Here is a 20,900-nt window from a genome sequence, read left to right on the forward strand (position 1 = left end):
TAATAAAACAGCAAAAGAAAAAAAAAGGAAATTAAGCATTAGAAAAACAAAAAAAAAGAAAAGGAAAAAGAAAAGGGACGGACAGTGAGATCAGCGTGGGTGGCTCGACATTGAGATTCGACGGCGGCCGCGACGGTGGACCGGTGTCGGGCGACGCCGGTCTTCGGCGTCGATTTGCAATCGACGGTGAGGGAGAACCCTGGACACCTAGTGCTCTAAACATGGACTATCAAAAGGACAACATGCCAATCCCCATATGTTAATTTTGGATCAAAAAAGTAAAAATTCAACCTCGTATATACAAACCTTCGAAATATATATGAGGCCTTAACAATGAAATGCTAGGCTAAAAGTGAAATAGTAGAGTACTCGTTTTCTTACCGTCCTCGCGAATGAAAATACAATGATGGGGGCGTGGAATATAGTAGTTGTTCGATACGCCCGCTAAGACAACAATCATTTTGGTGCTCGTCAAGTCAGCAAAGGGAACGTGCCACAACTATACAACAAATAGTGTAATTGTGTGCGCATATGTAGAAAATCATGACGTAATCATTTCAATGCAATCAAGATTATTGCTACATAAATTTATCATTATGTTAATGCATTATATAACTGATTAAACTAAGTTTAAAAAAATAATACCATTGCTTCGATTACTTACCAACATTAATCTGTAAGTAATACAGAGAGAGTACTTTATAACTTAATAAATCTAACATTACTAATATTTTAATTTTAATGATGTTGTGATACCGAATGGCTGAAGAAATGTTGATGGAAAATAGCATATGCTGGTTAGTACTGAAAAGTAAGTGTTCATAAAAAAGTATGCCTTAAACTGATATGGCCTTCTGTTTCTCGCTAGTCAACATGACTAGCAGACCCAATGACACATTACAGAATTATGTCTTATTTAGTTTACATCGGTTAACATTTTGAAAACGAAGAAAAATCATAAAATCCCAATTGGTCATTAAGTACATATTTAATGTTTAATTAATTAGCTGATACGATACTCTTGGAACGATCTCCCAGCGCAACATTAATCCCAGGCCTTGAGAACACAATCTTCAAATAGTCAAAAAGGCAATGCATCAGTGATTTATTTACCCTCCTATATATGCTTTTATGAAGGCCCAAAATTCATATATATTAAGTACCTGGTAGTTCCCAATTGACTCGGTCTTAAACCCTGCAGCAGCATAATCAAAATAGTACTCCCAAGTACGGATGAATTGTTGGTTAAAGCCCAAGGCAAGGATTTTGCTAGGATGACATAAATATATAAATAAATAGATAAATAAGCATTCGTCGCACGAGATGCATGATATATACACGCCACATTAATAGCACAAGAGATATGATATGTTCTTACCTTTGGTTTTTTATAAAGTTTTCCCTCCAAACCCTGAGTGTTTGGTAATAATGTGATCCTATCGTTTCCGCATGATCCACACTGCAATTATAAGCATTTGACGTGATATTACATGACATGAAAAAATTCGTGTGATACAGTGATCGATCGTGAAATAATTTTGGAAGTTACCAGAGGCGTGATGATGCAGCCATGGCGGTTGTTAATCTGTTAAGTGAAGGTAGGCACATTCCTGGAAATATGTACTCTTTAATAAATCCCGGGCTACGCCTAAACTCATCATACTTTGCATCTTGGACAGAGGTGAACTAAATATATTTCAAAGAAAAATTGAAATTTTAAATTAGTAGAACCTTTAAGGATGGACTTTAATATATATGTAACATACCTGCAAGACAAGAATACCATCTTGTGCCAATAACGATTCACAGCAGCCAAAAAATTCTTCATAGTATACATGACCAACATGTTCTATCGCTTCGCTGAAAATAATCAAGCATTGCATGTGTAATAAAACTGTAATGATCTGAAGCAGTCATAGAAAAAGTAAACGATGTAACTCACCAAGATATAATTCTGTCATATTTATTAGTTTTCGGCAATTTCCTATAGTCACATAGTAGAAACGTTATTTGTTCCTGAAAAATCAAGTACGATAAACAATTTTGAACAAGGGTGAGAAATAAGCTTATGGCTTTTTCAAGGTGATTCCAAAATAACATTTGCTATAAAAGCATAATATATAATATATTATGATCAGGGACGAAACTAGAGTGGGGCATGGGGCAGCACCTGCCCCACTGGATTTTGAAATTTTTAAGGTTAAATTTTTGGATTTTTTTTATTTTGCCCCCAACCCAACAGTCCATCAAAAGCTTCCATCTTTTTCATTGTTGGACTATTTACTTTGAATAAAAAGGTAGTATTTTGCCAAAAAGCCTTCATATTTTGCCCCCTAACCCAAAAGCCCATGACCCAAAAGGTTGTATTTTGCCCAAAAGCCTCCATATTTTGCCCCCAACCCAAAATGTAGTATTTTTTCATGGAATAATGAAAGAAAAAAAATTACTGAATGTGAACACTTTAAAAAAAAAAAAAAACGCCCTGGTGAAAAACATTCCTAGTTCCGCCACTGATGATTATATTATACTTCATCTTTTAGTTTATTAATTTATTAACTCTATTATGGTAAATCAAGCATTAGAAAGAAAGAAAAAAAAATACCTGCAGGCCAGCTTCCTTCACTTTTGCTTCTGCATATACGAGTTGCTCTTTTGAGAGGGTAATGCCTGTGTATTTACATCCAGTTTGTTTGACTATTTCAATTGCTAAGTTTCCCCAACCAAATCCTATCTCCAGAACCTCATGGTTCTTATCAACTCTTGCCTACACATAATTTAATTTTCAGCGAACAACTTAAACCCTCCTTTGATTAACTAATGACATCATGATGTAACATTGATTAAATAATGAAGACATCATATGATGTATGTAATCACTCACTTTCTCAATCAAGATGTCGGTTTTTCTCATCTGTGCTGTTTTTAAGTCTTCATCCTCACTCTATTTGAAGTTCCACGAACAATGAGCGAGTTACATAGGCTTCCTTAAATATGAAACAAGCAAGAAATGACATAAATGAAAGTGAAATTTGAAACATCTACCTTGAATATGGCACAAGAATATGTCATCGTCTCATCCAAGAAGAGAGAAAATAGTTCATTACTCTAAAATGCAAAACGAAATGCATTTAGTTAGTTAAATGTATCGTATCGGAGGAAATACTTTTATATGTATAGAAGTTAATACGAAAAAAAGATGTACACATGCCAGGTCATAGTGGCGAGATATGTTCCTACGTGCTTGCGTAAGAGTGTTTTGCCTCAAAACATGATTATATGAGTACTTTGCAGATGCTATTAGAGCTGTTGTGAACAGTGGTGTCCACCAACCTCTGACGTATATACAATCAATTTTTAATTAGTCTTGTGAACAACATATGATGCGTATATGAAAGATAATGTTACCTTTTGTTAGTCTGTGAGGCATTATCTTTCAAATCACCATTAAGAATCAAAATCTGGAAATTGATAAGATGAGAAAGTTAATTAATAATCATGCAAAACAATCGATCTAGCATTTACTCTGTCGGATTAATATCTTATGATAGGTTTTCTTCTCAAGGTTTTCAGGTAGTTTTAATCCAGGTAACCTACAAATTAAACGACGACTCTCTTTCAATGGTGGATTCAACATTAACCAACCCATCGATATCATCATATCAATCTGGGTTATCAGGCTAACAGACCGGAGAGTTAAATCATGATATCCTTAAACCCGACATAATTGCACTCAAGGATGTATTTACCCTTCGGTAGATAATAGTCACTTGAAACCTTGAACGTAATTACCGTAATCATGTCCAGAAGACCACATGTTGTATCAGTAAAGGAGAACTCTCCATTTATGTACGCATCAGCAAGGCCTAAATCAGCTTGTGTAACAATCTGCAAAACAAAACAAAATGTGAAATGACTACTATATATAACAAGGAGATTCATGTTCATAAATTTTGTAAGTGAAAATGAAATGTAGAAATACTATAGTAATGCAGAGCATTGACCTTCCAGTAGAATTGGGGACTGTGAATTCTTAGACAAACTTTTAAGGGGCACTTCTTCTTAATTCCTTCAAAGGTGAACATTGTGCCACCTTGTTCCAGTAAACTATAACATATAGAATGATTAGTCATTAGTAACAAATATATCATATAGTAGCATTATGTTAGAATTGTTAAATGGACCTCTTAAGAGTTGTTACACGAAAGCAACTTACATAATAGTGCCCATAGCAATATAATTTTGAAGGAATCCAACAAGGAAGGCTCGTGCACCATTTTCCATCAGGGAAAGTACCATATGTCTAGGATTGTTAAGAATTTCGCAACTCTTATCATACATTCCATTTGCTGCAACCATCCCCGCCTTCACTCGGCCCTCGCAGAATCCATAACCTATATAAATAAATAAGAGTCACAAAGTTAACAAGTAAAAAGAGAGCAATATCGCCAACCAGTGTTAGTCCAGCTACATATTAGGTTTATATGTGTGTGATTTTGTATATGGTATGTGGAGACCATAAATTAGTTAGGTTCTTAAGTGAGTAAATAAGAAGAAAAGTACTTTGGTATGGTCCACAGAACCAAATTCCTCTATTCCCTTGAATGAGATGAAGTTCATTAGAAGCCTTTGATGATGCAACCGACGGAACTGGTCGTTCTGTTTTCCACTTCCGCAAGATACTTTCTGGTTTTCGGGATGGGTTATGAGTAACCAGAAAAGGTAGCCCCTTATCATCAATATTCTGCATTTGAATAACGGTATTCATAAGTCAGATACTTAAAACTCCAACTTTAATATTCTGCATTCAAATTCAAATAAATGAATAGTTGACAGAATAAAAATATAAAAACAGAGTTCATGACGCACCTGGAGCACATTTAACCAGTATGTTAAGCATACTTTATTATCTCCAGTTCCAACAAAATTTAATGCACTCCATGTGGTCTGGTTTCGCGGCATTAGACTAACGTCACGATGTAGATATACATCACTGTCAAAAAAGAGTTATTATGCATTCAGTTTTATAAAAAATAAGGAAAAACCTTACATGTATGCGTAGTATAGTAGAAGAATACACACATATATATACCTGTATACATAATTAAAAGCCCCAAGAATTCTTTTTTCTTCATATGTAGCTTGTTCCCCCAACATTCTAAGAGTATCAGGGACATCTGCATCTATTATGCATCCAGAATACTTTTCTTGAGATCCATCTTCGCACACTATTAGGCAACCTGACACTCAAAACAATGCACGTGATCGTGTTTTGATATAAACTACAGAAATTAACTAATTCTTGCACATTTTCTGGGACACATTCCCATATATTTTAAAAAATGTGAAAAATCATAATAATAAAAAATCCAAACGCTGGGGACTGACTAATCGTCTTCATATCAATTAAAACCATATGTTGCTTTATATATGAATATGAAAAATATATGAGAAATATTATATACCATCATCAAGTTTCGAGACTGATTGAACAGCACAACCCGTTATTACTTGGCAGCCTCTAGATTGCAGTTCATTTTTGATCTGGTATATAAACATTCTATTATATACTGGAGTATATAATTTAACTTTGAACTAGAAGAGAGTTTATTAAATAACATAAAAAGTTAAAAGTTAAATAATATTCACCTTTTCAATGTAACTTTGTGAACCACCCCTAACAGTAAGCCATTGAAGCCCGTTGAAAAGCTAACACAATCACACAAGTAAGACGATGATAATTGTAACTGTTCGTATATAACAGCAGTGGAAAAAAAGGAATAAAACATGTATGCATATATAAAGAGATGAGTACTTGAAATAGATGGTGATCTCGGATATATGAGAGACAAGTAAACGCAGATAGTCTTAACACTGCTTCTGCAGGGCATGAGAAGAGTGCAGAGCATATCGGAACCTGCAATATAGATTTATGTGCATCACATACTTTCAACATAAACTCGTTTGGTTACATACGTATAAGCAAAAAGTGCGAGAACTGACAGAAATTTTTTGTTTTCTTACAAGATAAGAGTTTATAAATAATTCCGAATAACCATGTGACCGAGTGATATCCCACAGTGTTTCATTGAAACCAATGTCCTTGTTGTTCTCAGCCTCTTCAAGGTACCTATATATTTATATATATAATGGTTTACAACATTACAACGTCACAAATAATCATTGTAAGCTATTCCTTACAATCATACATGTAATAAAGTTAATATTTGGTCTTGTATACGGCATGTCTAGTACTAGTACAGTAGTACCTAATGACATCATTTTTGAATTTCGTAAATTCGCGGAGCATCCTCAAGAAGAAAGGATTTAGTGCATTCAGATTTTGAGCGAACACACTAGATAAACCATTTCGAGTACCCCATTCGAATCCATTGCCCTTGTCTAAGCTAAATGAGAATGACATGTCAGAGATTTCGACATCAACTCCGAGCATCTCAATGAATTCCATCGTGTTGGGACATGTGACCTGCATATTAATTGATTGATCATACGTACATATGATAGAAAGCTCAAGGGACAAACTATCTAAAACATGAAGTTGATATATACATTAAATTTTTATTTGCATGTAATGATGATAAGTAAATTGTAAATGAAGTTTAAAATAGAAACTGGAGAAATATGCATTTTGTGAGCAGGTAAGCGAGTAATTTTACTACTGTTCATACAACGTGAATGAGTCTGATATAAAATTGACCCTTTCAGAGACATGAATATTGACTAATTGCTCTCCCGTGCATTTACAGTTATTGCATATGTAAACAAAGTAGATAAATACTTACAACGGGTTACACAGGGCAAATATTGTATTATTGTTCGATTTTTTTCTGCTACAACGACTCGCCGGAATTGGTGACGGCCGGTGCATTTCCGGATCTGGTGAATCAACAAGTGTAACCGCTGCCACCATCGCTGGAAGATCTATTCCAGATCTTAGTTTTTTATCAGTTGATTATAATTAAAGATGAAGGTAGTTGTGAGTTGTAACTTTGTGTGTGTGTGTTTAGCGGAGTTTGTTTTCTGGGTTTTCATCAAGCAAGAAACCCAATACTATGATTTTAGTAGCTGACTAGCTGGATGAAGACGAAGGGTATTTAAGTCATTTTCTAGCACTTAACAAAGATACTGTATTTAACTAGTAGTGGATGGAAGGATCCGATATAGCAAATTAGAAACTACGAGGACACACAAAATGGAGAAGTGGAATTTTTCCCGAAAATGAAGAAAAAATCTATATAATGCTTATAAATTGTCAATATGTCATAAAACTATCATTTCCTTGTAAAAAAAAAAAATTAAAAAAAAAATTAGAAAAAAGAAGAGGCCATGTGATGATGTCATAAACATTTTGTATTGAATTATTTTTTAAGATGTTTTATTAATAAAAAAGATTAAAAAAATAGGAAAAAAAACTAATAAGGGTTAATGGAAGCTTATTTTAAATTCTTATGAGAATGGAGGGCTGAATATAGCGAGTTTAGCATCGCTTAATCTTGCTTTAATTTATAAGTGGAGGTGGAGATTTGTAAACAACAAAGGTGCTTTATGGGCCAAGGTTTTATCGGCTATTCATGGTCCGTGTGTTGGCGGTAATATTAGCTCGAACAGACAATCTAATGGGGTATAGGCTGCTATTTGTAAGTGTGTTAATGCTGCTCATTCCTCTAGTATTATTTCACCTTCATTGATGCATATTAAGTTGCAAAATGGTTCTCATACTAGTTTTTGGTTCGACCCATGGATTGATGGAACCACTCTTGCCTCTAAATTTCCTCGCCTCCTTGCGTTGGATACAAAACATCATTGTACAGTGGCTGACCGTTGCAACAATGGTTCTTGGGAGTGGTTTTGGAGACGTGATATTCGAGGAGGTATTGAACAATCGAGTTTTATTTCCCTTAGAGGAGGTATTGAACAATCGAGTTTTATTTCCCTTATGAGCTTCATGAACTCGATCAACCTTTCTAACAAGGATGATAATTGGATTTGGGATGGTTCTAGTCATCATGTTTACTCCGTAGCCGAATCAAGAAAGATTATTGACTCGCACTCCATTGCTCACTAAAATTGGCCCACGAGTTGGGTCTCGGTGTTCCCCCTGAAAACAAACATTTTTATCTGGCGCTTTCGGATGAACCGTCTTGCTACAAAAGATAATCTTCAAAGGAAAGGTATAGCTCTTCCCAATGTTAAATGTATATGGTGTGATGATCATGAGGAATCGGCGATACACGTCTTCTTTAGGTGCAATATAAGTATTCAAAATTTGGACTTGCATTGCTTCATGGGTCGACATTACTATTCCTTCTTGGAGCTCTCTGGATGACTTCTGGATTTGGCTAGACGCTTTATCGTTCCAAGGTAAGAAGCTCCTTGTTCTAAAAAGCATTATGTACTCTACTATTTGGAACATTTGACGTCTTAGAAACAGCTACACCTTCAATGACAAAAGCTTCCGGATCACGAACGTGTTGGACAATATCATTGTTACTTCATTTTTTAGGCTTTTTTCTAGATATAAAAAATCTAGAATTAATTGGTCCATTTGGTTACAAAATACTTTGGACTCTTTGTAATTTTTGATCTTTCCTAGCGCTTTGCTAGTTTTTATATAATTTTTCTGCCGTTTCAAAAAAAAAAATAAGGGTTAAAAAAAATACGGGGTATTAAAAACAAGCCAAAAGCCTTACACCTTAAAAAAAATTGAGCTTTCTCTGTATACACACTCTTTTCTCTTTTCAAGATTGAGCTTTCTTACGCACGCTTTCTCCTCTAAAATTCAAAATTCACGAAATATTCATCATCTGCAATTCTATCACCATCGCCTAATCAAAATAAACCCTAAAAAAACAATCAGATCACCATCGCCTAAACCACGGGATTTTAAAGGGTTACGGTCGACTGATTTTTATCGATTGATATAATCATTTACCTATTACAGTAGAAATTAGGGTTTTAATTGCTTCAGGGCGATGGAAAAATTTAAGGGTTTTAATGGATTTAATCGATTGATATCTTAAAGTATAGCAGAAGTTGTGTACAGTTTGACTTTAAAATTGCTTGAAATAATTGATAAGGGGATCTAACTTAAAGTATGCAGAAGTTGGGTTCATTGTGCACATTATGACTTCAAAATTGCTTGATATAATAATCCATAGACATGGTTTGACAATGGTATATCTGTTTATTGTTTCTTAACATCCAGTTTAACACATTTGGTTGTGTTTTATAAATGTACCTTAATGATCTTAAAGTATTTTAATTACTATTGTATACCTACTGTTATGTGTCATATCATGTTGTACTTTTTGATCTCCCGAACAAGCTCTACTTTAATTTTGTCTCGATTTGGTTAATATATAATAATAGGTTTGTACTATAATCTGATCAGGACATGTTGTTTGAACTTAAATGTACTCCGTATTATCTTTTGAATCCGATTAGTGTATATTTTATTACTACTGAAGGTATAAAATTTCGATAAGTTCTATGATTCTATTAATAAAATGGGTTATATATACAGTAAGTAAACTTTGGGTGACTTTGGACCTGTTCAACCCAGTTATTGATAGGTTGCTGGGTCAATTTAGAATGTCGAAAATGGGTTGAAATTACCACTTGAGCTGTATTAATGAATTTTTGCAGTTTTGTTGCAGTCTAATTGCGATATTGAGAGTACTTGGTCAACTATGATTGTGTGATTTTGATGACAACTGACTCTATAAGTCAACAAAATGATAAAAATTGTGTGGATTTGGTTAATCTGTTGCTGATCAAAAGGTTGACTTCAAAAAGATTAAAAGTGATTAGGGGTACATGGAAGTGAATAAGGGGCATAACCTGATATTATCTTAACATATAATTCAACTTAAGCATTTTCCATGTGGAACACATTGGTTCTAGGGACAAGACGTCTTTAAGGTATGGTTAAAAAAAGTTCTTTTGGATATAGTGATGTGGTAAACAAATCTGAAATTTCAGAAGCCATGTTGATGGAAATTGAGGTACTTTAGTTTATTTGTAGATCTATCGAGCATTACTTTTTACATCAAACTTTACATGTCATAATGGTTGGAAATGGTTATGATATTTGATAATTTAAGTGAAAGAGGGAATAGCCTGAGTTGGGTATTTGATTTGAATATTATGGAAAATGAGAAGATTGAGTTATTAATAGATAAGAAAACCCGCAAGCATAAATTGGACTGACTCTACATATAAGTTTGACTTCCTCAGGTTAAACTAAAATTTTCAAGCAAAAACAAAATGAAGATGGTAGCTATCAAGCAATTTTGAAGTCAAACTGTGCACAATGAACCTTTTTGATATGAACAGAACAAAATATATGCCAGTCGCTACATTGATTTGGGATTGTATAACTTCATTGCTACATACGGCGTAGTTGTTATTAGGTACACCTTCTATTTTGTCTAAATATATGCTGTTGGAGTAGCGAATGTTTAGGTGGTAAATTGGGTGGAGCAGATAAAAGATGAAAATGGGGCGGAACCACCCAACCCACGGGCACTTAACCATTGTCACTTCTTTTGTTATGCAAGTAAATGATACGACTAAGATGATTACTATAGTTTCAATAATTTAAATATGGTCTTATTTCTTTTTTCTCATTTCCGTTATTGATTTAAATTGTTACTAGGCTTGAAGACTATTTGAGAAGCATTATTTGTGCCATTGATGATTGAAGGATCCAACAAAGGGGTGATCAAAATCTCAATCATTACATGTAGAAAGCCTGAATTAGTAGTGCCACACTGTCAATATAACACCCCGATAAGTATTTTTTCCCTGTCTTTTATATATTTATATATTTAATATTTGGTACTAAATATAAATGCACAACAGGTTTGTTCATATAACAACCCTCATATTTCCATGCCTGAATTGACTAATTTGACTATAGGGTTGTTATCCATACGTAATATATAATTAAATTCGACGTTGATCAAATATTTATTTTTAGTCGACACGTTCTGTTAACTAAAGTTTACACTAATTATATAAAATAACTTTAGTTAATATTAATGTGTATTATATTTAAAACTATATGTAACATAATTATTAATTAAATGATAAATTATTTTAATCATTATATATATTTTTAGCTTATAAAAACAATAAAAATAAAAAGAAATAAGATTTTTTTTATAAATTAAATAATGAGCCCATGAATTTTGACTAAATATTTTCAAAAATAAAAACTTATTAAAAACATTTTTAACATGTTTTTATAATTTTGTCAAAATTGGCACCTTTATTTTATTATTTTTTTTTCTTTTCACCAACCATTTTTTACCTATAAATACATAGCTCCTCATTCATTTTTTCTTGCCAAACACAAAAACTTAAGTTATTCTCTCAAAATCTTGAAGAAAATTTGAGGTACTTTATATTTTTATTAATTTTTTTCAATATTGTCATTTATATTTATATTTATTGTATATTCTTTGTAAAATTCGAAATTAATTATGTTTATATGTTATAATTTATGTTATAATTAGTATTATAAGTGTTATGATTCATAAAAATAATTTTGATAATTTATGGAATATTATTTATAATTAAATACGAATTATGTAGTGTTTAAAAGTAAAAACAATGTAAAATTCGTAATAAATACTTTTAACCAAAAATAAAATATATATAATTTTTTCTGAGTTTTTAAAACTTATATAGATCTGAAAAAATTATAAAAATAATTACTTGGGTCGAATTGGTATTTATTATATAATTAAACTCTATTATTATGTAATTCGAAGGTAAATTAAGAATAAATATAAAATAATAAAAAAATATTTTTTAAAATATTTTTCTACAGGTTATTAGACTGATAGAAACTTATAAAAATTATAAAAATAATTATTTGGGTTTATTTAGTAATTATGTAGAATTAAAATTGTTTTGTGAATACATTAAGGGTAAAAACAAAAATAAATACAAAAATATAATAAAAACGTTTTCTTAAATTTTTCTACTAATCTATATGATTAAGACTATAAAAATTATGTATGTAATTTTTAGATATTTGATTTATTATTTAGACATTTTTGAATAATGTTCGATTAATAAAACACTATTATTTTTGAAGTAATTTAGGTATTTATTTAAAGGTAATTATATTTAATATATATAAGACATACTAAGGTATAATAACTAAATATTAAATAAAACTTAGGTTATATTATCACATATATAATTATTAAGTACATTAATAATTCGTTGTGTGTATACACCTAAAGTGAAGGTTAATCAAAGATAATGAATAATTCAAGTGAACTTCATCGCTACTCACGGTCGTAAGTGAATGATGTCTAGGTTGCCATTTATGGGTAAGCTTGTGGATCTCGAATGCCATGACTTAGATTCTGGTCAAGAATCCTGGACCCCCGGTTACATCTGGTCATTCCTGACTTATTTGATAGCAACGAAGTTTGAGTAAAGTTATACAACGTCTTGCTAAAGATTAACCCGAACTTTCTAAAATTGGAAAATTACTATAAGTGGAAACTTTCCATAAATAGTAACCTTCCGAAAATGGAAATTCTTTAGTGAACCATTACTATCAATATAGTACTATATACTATTGTCTGTTAGGCAATGTCTGATCATACGTTCTATCTCTAGGTTGAGATCTCGGTCACGTCCTTCCGTTCAATTCTTTCGTGTGCTATTAAGGTGAACTTCATAGCCCCACTTTTTACTGTTTTATAACTTTTGGGGTGAGACACATGCTTGCTTTATAACTGTTTTACGCTTAGACACAAGTACTAAATTGTTAACTATGCTGTCATGCTTTGATTCATGCTAAATCCCTACCGTAATATCGTTAATTACTACGTTTAAATGCAAACTTAATTATTTTGAGTAGGCCTATTGAGAGTAACGTCTCTAACCATTCGACCGTTGGTCTTTGGTTACATAATAATGATTCCACGACACTGACAGTACAAGGTGTCATAGGGTAAACTTGTTTAGTAGCGATATTACAAAATGCAGCAACACTTTTAGATTGATATTTCTATATCAATCAACTTTAAACTAAATCTTGTGGTCTAAAACTTTGGATATTATTTATAAACCTATGAATTTCACTCAACCTTTTTGGTTGACACTTTAAGCGTGTTTTGTCTCAGGTGATGATTGAGCTAGCTGCTACTTGCTACTAGATGATTGATGTATGCTTTTCTGCTTGCATGGAGTCCATCATTCATATTTATCATTTTGTTTAAGACATTTTCCATTTACTGTACTCTTATGATGTAAAACTTTGAATAATGCTTCCGCTGTTTATTTAATAAATAAAACGTCTCATTTAGAGTCGTTCTCGCTTATACAACTGTGTTATGATATGATTGGTCACAATTACCCCTGGTCCATTTTGGGGGTGTGATAGATTGGTATCAGAGCAGGCTGATGTAGAGAACCAGGATTGCATTTTATGTGTGTCTTATTCAATTAGGTACCTTAGCAATGTAGGACTACAACTTTCCTTGACTATAGTGCCTTTAATTGTTGCCTTAAACTGTTAAATGTTACACTATACTTTAGAAACTTTACTTATCTTAGAATGCCGAGCCAAGTTAAGAAATATGCTCACTTTCCTAAGCACTATTCAATTCCGCCACCACATTTAAATGCGACACCGTTCTCGACATTCCTATGTCATCTATCATAGTTTTGTGTATTACATATGTATTACATGAAATGTTATCCATGATTTTTGAAACTCCTATATTTGTTACTATTCATACTCAAACGTATATAACCTCCTTGTTATATCACGTACCTATATGCTTTATGCCTTTATGCATCGGTTTGTGAACCAGAAAATGTCATTGAGTTATCTCAAAGACATTATAATGTCATCACTACTCATATTCATTACTTTTAAATCTTTGATTTCTCGTTATTTTTTTATCATTGAATTTTCTTGACGGATGGCGTCTAGGAAACTCTAGAATAGAAGGGTTTGGATTATCGATTTAAAGGATCCTATAGCTCAAGCCGTAGACCTGAATAGGCCATTACGAATTGAAAGTCTTTAATCGAAAGATTATCAGATTACATACTTATCATTTTATGATCTCGACACGTCATACTGCTATTATTGGAGTATAGACACATCATATCTTATTATATCTTATCATATCTATCTTAATAGACTTTGTCTAACACTTTTTCTAAATTTCCTCCGTAAATTACGGAAATCTTTTTGCTATATATACGTATATCAAGAAGACAAATATATCATTCAATATTCAACACTCATCTTATAACAAAAACCCTTATTCCGATCAGATAATATGGATTTCTCACTTGATTCCTTGAACTCCTCAAGCTCTAATGGCAGCGTAACCGGAATGAACCAACCAATTAGTCATCACCTTTTCTGGATGAATTTGGGGTGGGTTCGTAGTCTACTTAATCAATGGAGAAGTGAAGAAGGTGATCCTTTTCACCCACCACATTGCCCTATTGGCGAAGAACCTGAAGCACTTACCGGCGAACCCATTCGAAACACTATTTTCACCCTCATTTTCAGGATATCCCGTCACGAATATATAATATCTAGAATTTCATATCTTATTCATCCCCTTGTCCGAACCACCAATCATCCCGGAATAATAGAAGAAGTCAACGAGCTTCGCGCTCGAGTAGTGGCTTTGGAAAATATGGTGCAAAACCTACGAGCACCAGCAGCAGCACCAGCAGCATAACCAGCACCACCAGTACCATCAGCATCACCGCCAACAACATCAGCTTCACCAACAACAACATCTGCATTCCAGGCCTCAACATCACACTCAGTACCTCAAACATTAACATCATACGCCCTATAGATACCAAGGAATATTAGTAATAATGAGTTAAGATGTATTGACTCATTCTTCCTGAAGAATTATATATGTATACTTTATATATATATATATATATATATATATATATATATATATATATATATATATATATATATATATATATATATATATATATATATATATATATATATATATATATATATATGGTTTGGAACAATAATAAATATTTTCGTACTAAGCTATTACGTGTGAATCTTAACTAGTAAATACTACTCGGTTAATTCATATCACTAATATGCTATGATGTACATCCTTCGTTAATGACTTAACAATCGTTAATCACTGCTTCAGCACACTAAACTCCATTTTCATAATAAATCAAGTGTATTATTCAAATACATGTTTGATTTTACACTTCCATTTTCGATGTACTCAAAACTTTCTAGAAAACATTATTCGTGCCTTGTGAATTTCACAAGAAATCCACGAGCACCAACATCATATACCGAGATATATCAATAACAATGAACGATGAAGTATTGATTCATAACTTCATTAGCGAAATATTTCGCGACAATTATTAAATCTCTAAGGTTTTGGAGATTATTAATTCTCATTTCAACCGTAAATCAAATGAGTTTAATATTATATTAACTCATTAAATCCATGATTACATCTGAAAGAAAATATATATGTACGTATATTTTCATAAAGATTGTAATTAAATATTCTGTTGTACAAACTGTTGACGGTGAAAATATTTTAAAGGGTAGGTAATACCCGAGAAATATTTATATCTCACATTAATATGTTACACCGTACATTCTTCAATTCTGATTCAACAGTCATTAACTATACTACTTACATCCACATATGTATCCGTTCACTAAAGAACAACCATTTTCATACAAATTCAAATACATATTCTGATTTTGACATATCGGAATTTAAGTAAAACTTTAGCAAGTGTTATATTCTTAAAGATCACTACATTCATGAATTATATTCATTCGTATTCTATGATGAATTATCACATCAAACCACCGAACTTACCATTCCTTACTTTTGAAAATCACAAACATTTCTTCGTCAACTGTTAGATCCATTGATGGATGCATCTTACGCTTAAACACTTCAAATTCAAAATTTTTGAAAACATCCTTTGAATCTTGACGATCACAATCAGCGTTCAATCATCTAAAAACGAAATTTCTTGAAACCATCTCAGATTGATAACCGACGATTCAAATATGGCTGCATTAAATGCAGAGGAAACAGCAAAATTGTAGATGGCCTAAATGGCCTGGAGTTTGATGATAAAGAATGGGGTATTGGGAATGCTCGATAGAAAATTTGGTGCTGAAAAACGGATTGAGCAAACCATGAAGGAGACCGTGGACAAATCACAAGGATTAAACCTGTAATCAAAGAATCTAGATGATTCGATTTCTGATGAAAATCACAAAAGATCTCCTTACGCATTCTAAATCCTTACAGAAGAATTTTTCACGTTATCATTTGATCTTAGAAAATTCTAAGATATCATCGTATCTTTCGTTATAAATATCCTCCATATTTCTAAAGATACATTCATAACTACTCTTGTCCGAAATTATTTATCACTTCGCACTTTATGTGTTACATAATAAAGGAAACTGTTTTAGTTTCTATATTTCTATAACATACAAGTTTAAATTTTGAATGATTTGAGGTAGTGTTGGGAATTGAAGCATGAGTTAGTATAATATAATGATGTCAGGCCAACGTGATTATATTACAGTAAGTCATGCTAAATTTTTAATGGAAGATGATGATTCATAGACTTTATAATCATCATTTGCCATGTTACATGACTTTTACATTCTACTTAACCTCTGAACATATCAAGAACATATATTCTTGATAGTTCTATCCTTAGTAATTCTAGTAATTTGACAAATCAAATCGTGCTATTACCTTTCCTTCTGCTTTGTATATTATGATCATTTGAAATTCCATACCTACGAATTCTAGACCATTATTCGCTTGACTTGAAGTCGGGAAGGAAAAACAAGAGCATAAAGCTCCGACATATAAGGGAAAATATAAAGCCCGATAACAACACGGAAATTACAAACCGTGTATATCAATGCGTATAGCAACATAAAGACACGGGAGAATTAAAAACACTATAACCCCAAGGTAATTGTAGAAGTAAACAGATTCCTCTGGGGGTAAATGAAAAAGAAGAATGACAGAAACGATAGTCAGAAAAATATCCAGGATAAGAACTGGATGGAGCATTTTCACAATCTTTGGAAGTATGAATCGAGAAAGAAAGTATATAAGTGGTGAAGATAATGAAACAAAAGAAGTTAATTTATAGCAAAATTCTAGACACAACAATCAAGGCAATTTTAATTTCCTTAATTACCGGAGAATCAAATCTTATACAGATTATAAAGATTTCCTTTAAATCCCTTGAATTCCGGAAATCACCTTTAATTATGTCAAAAGTTAAGGCAAACTGATATTTCCTTATTTCAAACTTTTAAGATAACTTCATTTATACTCTTCCTATAATCGAATCGTTTTATCCATATTACCCAATGTTGATAAAACAATATTTTCAACTCATATTCATCATTCTTGTTGTAAAGAATGACAATCTCTATCAAATTTCACGACTATGATTTTCATGAACTCCTTTCTATTTTGTCTACCCTAGCGTGGTGGCATAAACGCTCAAGGTTTAAATGAGCTCGATATTATTCATAACACATTTTATATATCCAATTTACTGAAATGACTTGTATAACATCATCATTTTGAATGATCTCCGCATTAATAATAAAATGCACTTCGTAGAAGAACTTGTAGAAATTATGGTTTGTATGATTTTAATTCTTGAAACAGAACAATATTCTATCCGTTGGAATTCACGCAAGGCCCCGAGCATACCTGGGAACGTGAAAACCAAATAAAACGTAAATATCCTCGTCTATGTACGAACAAAACCGATTAATGGCACCAACTAAATTTCGGGACGAAATTTCTTTTAACGGGTAGGTACTATAACAACCCTCATATTTCCATGCCTGAATTGACTAATTTGACTATAGGGTTGTTATCCATACGTAATATATAATTAAATTCGACGTTGATCAAATATTTATTTTTAGTCGACACGTTCTGTTAACTAAAGTTTACACTAATTATATAAAATAACTTTAGTTAATATTAATGCGTATTATATTTAAAACTATATGTAACATAATTATTAATTAAATGATAAATTATTTTAATCATTATATATTTTTTTAGCTTATAAAAAAAATAAAAATAAAAAGAAATAAGATTTTTTTTATAAATTAAATAATGAGCCCATGAATTTTGACTAAATATTTTCAAAAACAAAAACTTATTAAAAACATTTTTAACATGTTTTTATTATTTTGTCAAAATTGGCACCTTTATTTTATTATTTTTTTTTCTTTTCACCAACCATTTTTTACCTATAAATACATGGCTCCTCATTCATTTTTTCTTGCCAAACACGAAAACTTAAGTTATTCTCTCAAAACCTTGAAGAAAATTTGAGGTACTTTCTATTTTTATTAATTTTTTTTAATATTGTCATTTATATTTATATTTATTGTATATTCTTTGTAAAATTCAAAATTAATTATGTTTATATGTTATAATTAGTATTATAAGTGTTATGATGCATAAAAATAATTTTGATAATTTATGGAATATTATTTATAATTAAATACGAATTATGTAGTGTTTAAAAGTAAAAACAATGTAAAATTCGTAATAAATACTTTTAACCAAAAATAAAATATATATAATTTTTTTCTGAGTTTTTAAAACTTATATAGATCTGAAAAAATTATAAAAATAATTACTTGGGTCGAATTGGTATTTATTATATAATTAAATTCTATTATTATGTAATTCGAAGGTAAATTAAGAATAAATATAAAATAATAAAAAAAATATTTTTTTTAAATATTTTTCTACAGGTTATTAGACTGATAGAAACTTATAAAAATTATAAAAATAATTATTTGGGTTTATTTAGTAATTATGTAGAATTAAAATTGTTTTGTGAATACATTAAGGGTAAAAACAAAAATAAATACAAAAATATAATAAAAACGTTTTCTTAAATTTTTCTACTAATCTATATGATTAACTAAGACTATAAAAATTATGTATGTAATTTTTAGATATTTAATTTATTATTTAGACATTTTTGAATAATGTTCGATTAATAAAACACTATTATTTTTGAAGTAATTTAGGTATTTATTTAAAGGTAGTTATATTTAATATATATAAGACATACTAAGGTATAATAACTAAATATTAAATAAAACTTAGGTTATATTATCACATATATAATTATTAAGTACATTAATAATTCGTTGTGTGTATACACCTAAAGTGAAGGTTAATCAAAGATAATGTATAATTCATGTGAACTTCATCGTTACTCACGGTCGTAAGTGAATGATGTCTAGGTTGCCAATTATGGGTAAGCTTGTGGATCTCGAATGCCATGACTTAGATTCTGGTCAAGAATCCTGGACCCCCGGTTACATCTGGTCATTCCTGACTTATTTGATAGCAACGAAGTTTGAGTAAAGTTATACAACGTCTTGCTAAAGATTAACCCGAACTTTCTAAAATTGGAAAATTACTATAAGTGAAAACTTTCCATAAATAGTAACCTTCCGAAAATGAAAATTCTTTAGTGAACCATTACTATCAATATAGTACTATATACTATTGTCTGTTAGGCAATGTCTGATCATACGTTCTATCTCTAGGTTGAGATCTCGGTCACGTCCTTCCGTTCAATTCTTTCGTGTGCTATTAAGGTAAACTTCATAGCCCCACTTTTTACTGTTTCATAACTGTTTTATAACTTTTGGGGTGAGACACATGCTTGCTTTATAACTGTTTTACGCTTAGACACAAGTACTAAATTGTTAACTATGCTGTCATGCTTTGATTCATGCTAAATCCCTACCGTAATATCGTTAATTGCTACGTTTAAATGCAAACTTAATTATTGTGAGTAGGCCTATTGAGAGTAACGTCTCTAACCATTCGACCGTTGGTCTTTGGTTACATAATAATGATTCCACGACACTGACAGTACAAGGTGTCATAGGGTAAACTTGTTTAGTAGCGATATTACAAAATGCAGCAACACTTTTAGATTGATATTTCTATATCAATCAACTTTAAACTAAATCTTGTGGTCTAAAACTTTGGATATTATTTATAAACCTATGAATTTCACTCAACCTTTTTGGTTGACACTTTAAGCGTGTTTTGTCTCAGGTGATGATTGAGCTAGCTGCTACTTGCTACTAGATGATTGATGTATGCTTTGCTGCTTGCATGGAGTCCATCATTCATATTTATCATTTTGTTTAAGACATTTTCCATTTACTGTACTCTTATGATGTAAAACTTTGAATAATGCTTCCGCTGTTTATTTAATAAATAAAACGTCTCATTTAGAGTCGTTCTCGCTTATACAACTGTGTTATGATATGATTGGTCACAATTACTCCTGGTCCATTTTGGGGGTGTGACAGTTCAGCACAATATGTGCTTTTTAACTTCTATTTCAACTTCTTGCTTTGAAGACTATTGTTTTAAGAGTAATTGATGGAAAGTTACTAACTTGCTTCACTACTTGTAATACGAACGTTGACTAATTCGATACAGATTGGAACTACATGGTTCAAAATCACGTGATTTTGTCGATAGCCGATAACTGGATCGAGATTGAAGGTTACTAAAATCCCACTTTAGTTAGTCAATGATACGATCTGAAGATAATTGCCTTCAAGTTATAAGAATAAATTCAAAGAGTACTCAAAAGAGAGGATGCAGTGACAACACAGAAGTGTGTCATGGTTAGTAGAAGATTCTCATTTGCCACTTTTAATTTGTAGTTTTGTGTATTATTTGAGTTACTTACAACTGATCTATCTTTGAACTTTTTTGATAGCCTCTTCTAACGCACGGGCTCATCATTTT

General features: G+C 31.6%; 1 protein-coding gene across 1 annotated transcript in view; it reads right to left on the reverse strand.

Annotated features, from left to right (window-relative positions):
- Positions 1–778: 778 nt before the first annotated feature.
- The window catches only part of LOC139886409 (uncharacterized), a 36,924-nt gene continuing 16,802 nt past the window's right edge, over positions 779–20,900 (reverse strand). Inside the window, exons 4-25 of the mRNA XM_071870225.1 lie at positions 6,267–6,484; positions 6,022–6,127; positions 5,813–5,914; positions 5,647–5,706; positions 5,463–5,541; positions 5,090–5,237; positions 4,867–4,990; positions 4,561–4,741; positions 4,214–4,391; positions 4,002–4,104; positions 3,790–3,885; positions 3,406–3,458; positions 3,209–3,332; positions 3,043–3,105; positions 2,882–2,941; positions 2,603–2,764; positions 1,943–2,016; positions 1,767–1,860; positions 1,550–1,686; positions 1,379–1,459; positions 1,164–1,269; positions 779–1,071 (exon numbers count right to left, since the gene is read on the reverse strand). Of these exons, the coding sequence (XP_071726326.1) occupies positions 1,000–1,071; positions 1,164–1,269; positions 1,379–1,459; positions 1,550–1,686; positions 1,767–1,860; positions 1,943–2,016; positions 2,603–2,764; positions 2,882–2,941; positions 3,043–3,105; positions 3,209–3,332; positions 3,406–3,458; positions 3,790–3,885; positions 4,002–4,104; positions 4,214–4,391; positions 4,561–4,741; positions 4,867–4,990; positions 5,090–5,237; positions 5,463–5,541; positions 5,647–5,706; positions 5,813–5,914; positions 6,022–6,127; positions 6,267–6,484 (2,421 nt within the window). The 3' untranslated portion in view covers positions 779–999. The remainder of the gene's footprint in view (positions 1,072–1,163; positions 1,270–1,378; positions 1,460–1,549; positions 1,687–1,766; positions 1,861–1,942; positions 2,017–2,602; positions 2,765–2,881; positions 2,942–3,042; positions 3,106–3,208; positions 3,333–3,405; positions 3,459–3,789; positions 3,886–4,001; positions 4,105–4,213; positions 4,392–4,560; positions 4,742–4,866; positions 4,991–5,089; positions 5,238–5,462; positions 5,542–5,646; positions 5,707–5,812; positions 5,915–6,021; positions 6,128–6,266; positions 6,485–20,900) is intronic.

Source organism: Rutidosis leptorrhynchoides, chromosome 1 (genome assembly GCF_046630445.1).
Source record: "Rutidosis leptorrhynchoides isolate AG116_Rl617_1_P2 chromosome 1, CSIRO_AGI_Rlap_v1, whole genome shotgun sequence".
NCBI lineage: Eukaryota > Viridiplantae > Streptophyta > Magnoliopsida > Asterales > Asteraceae > Rutidosis > Rutidosis leptorrhynchoides.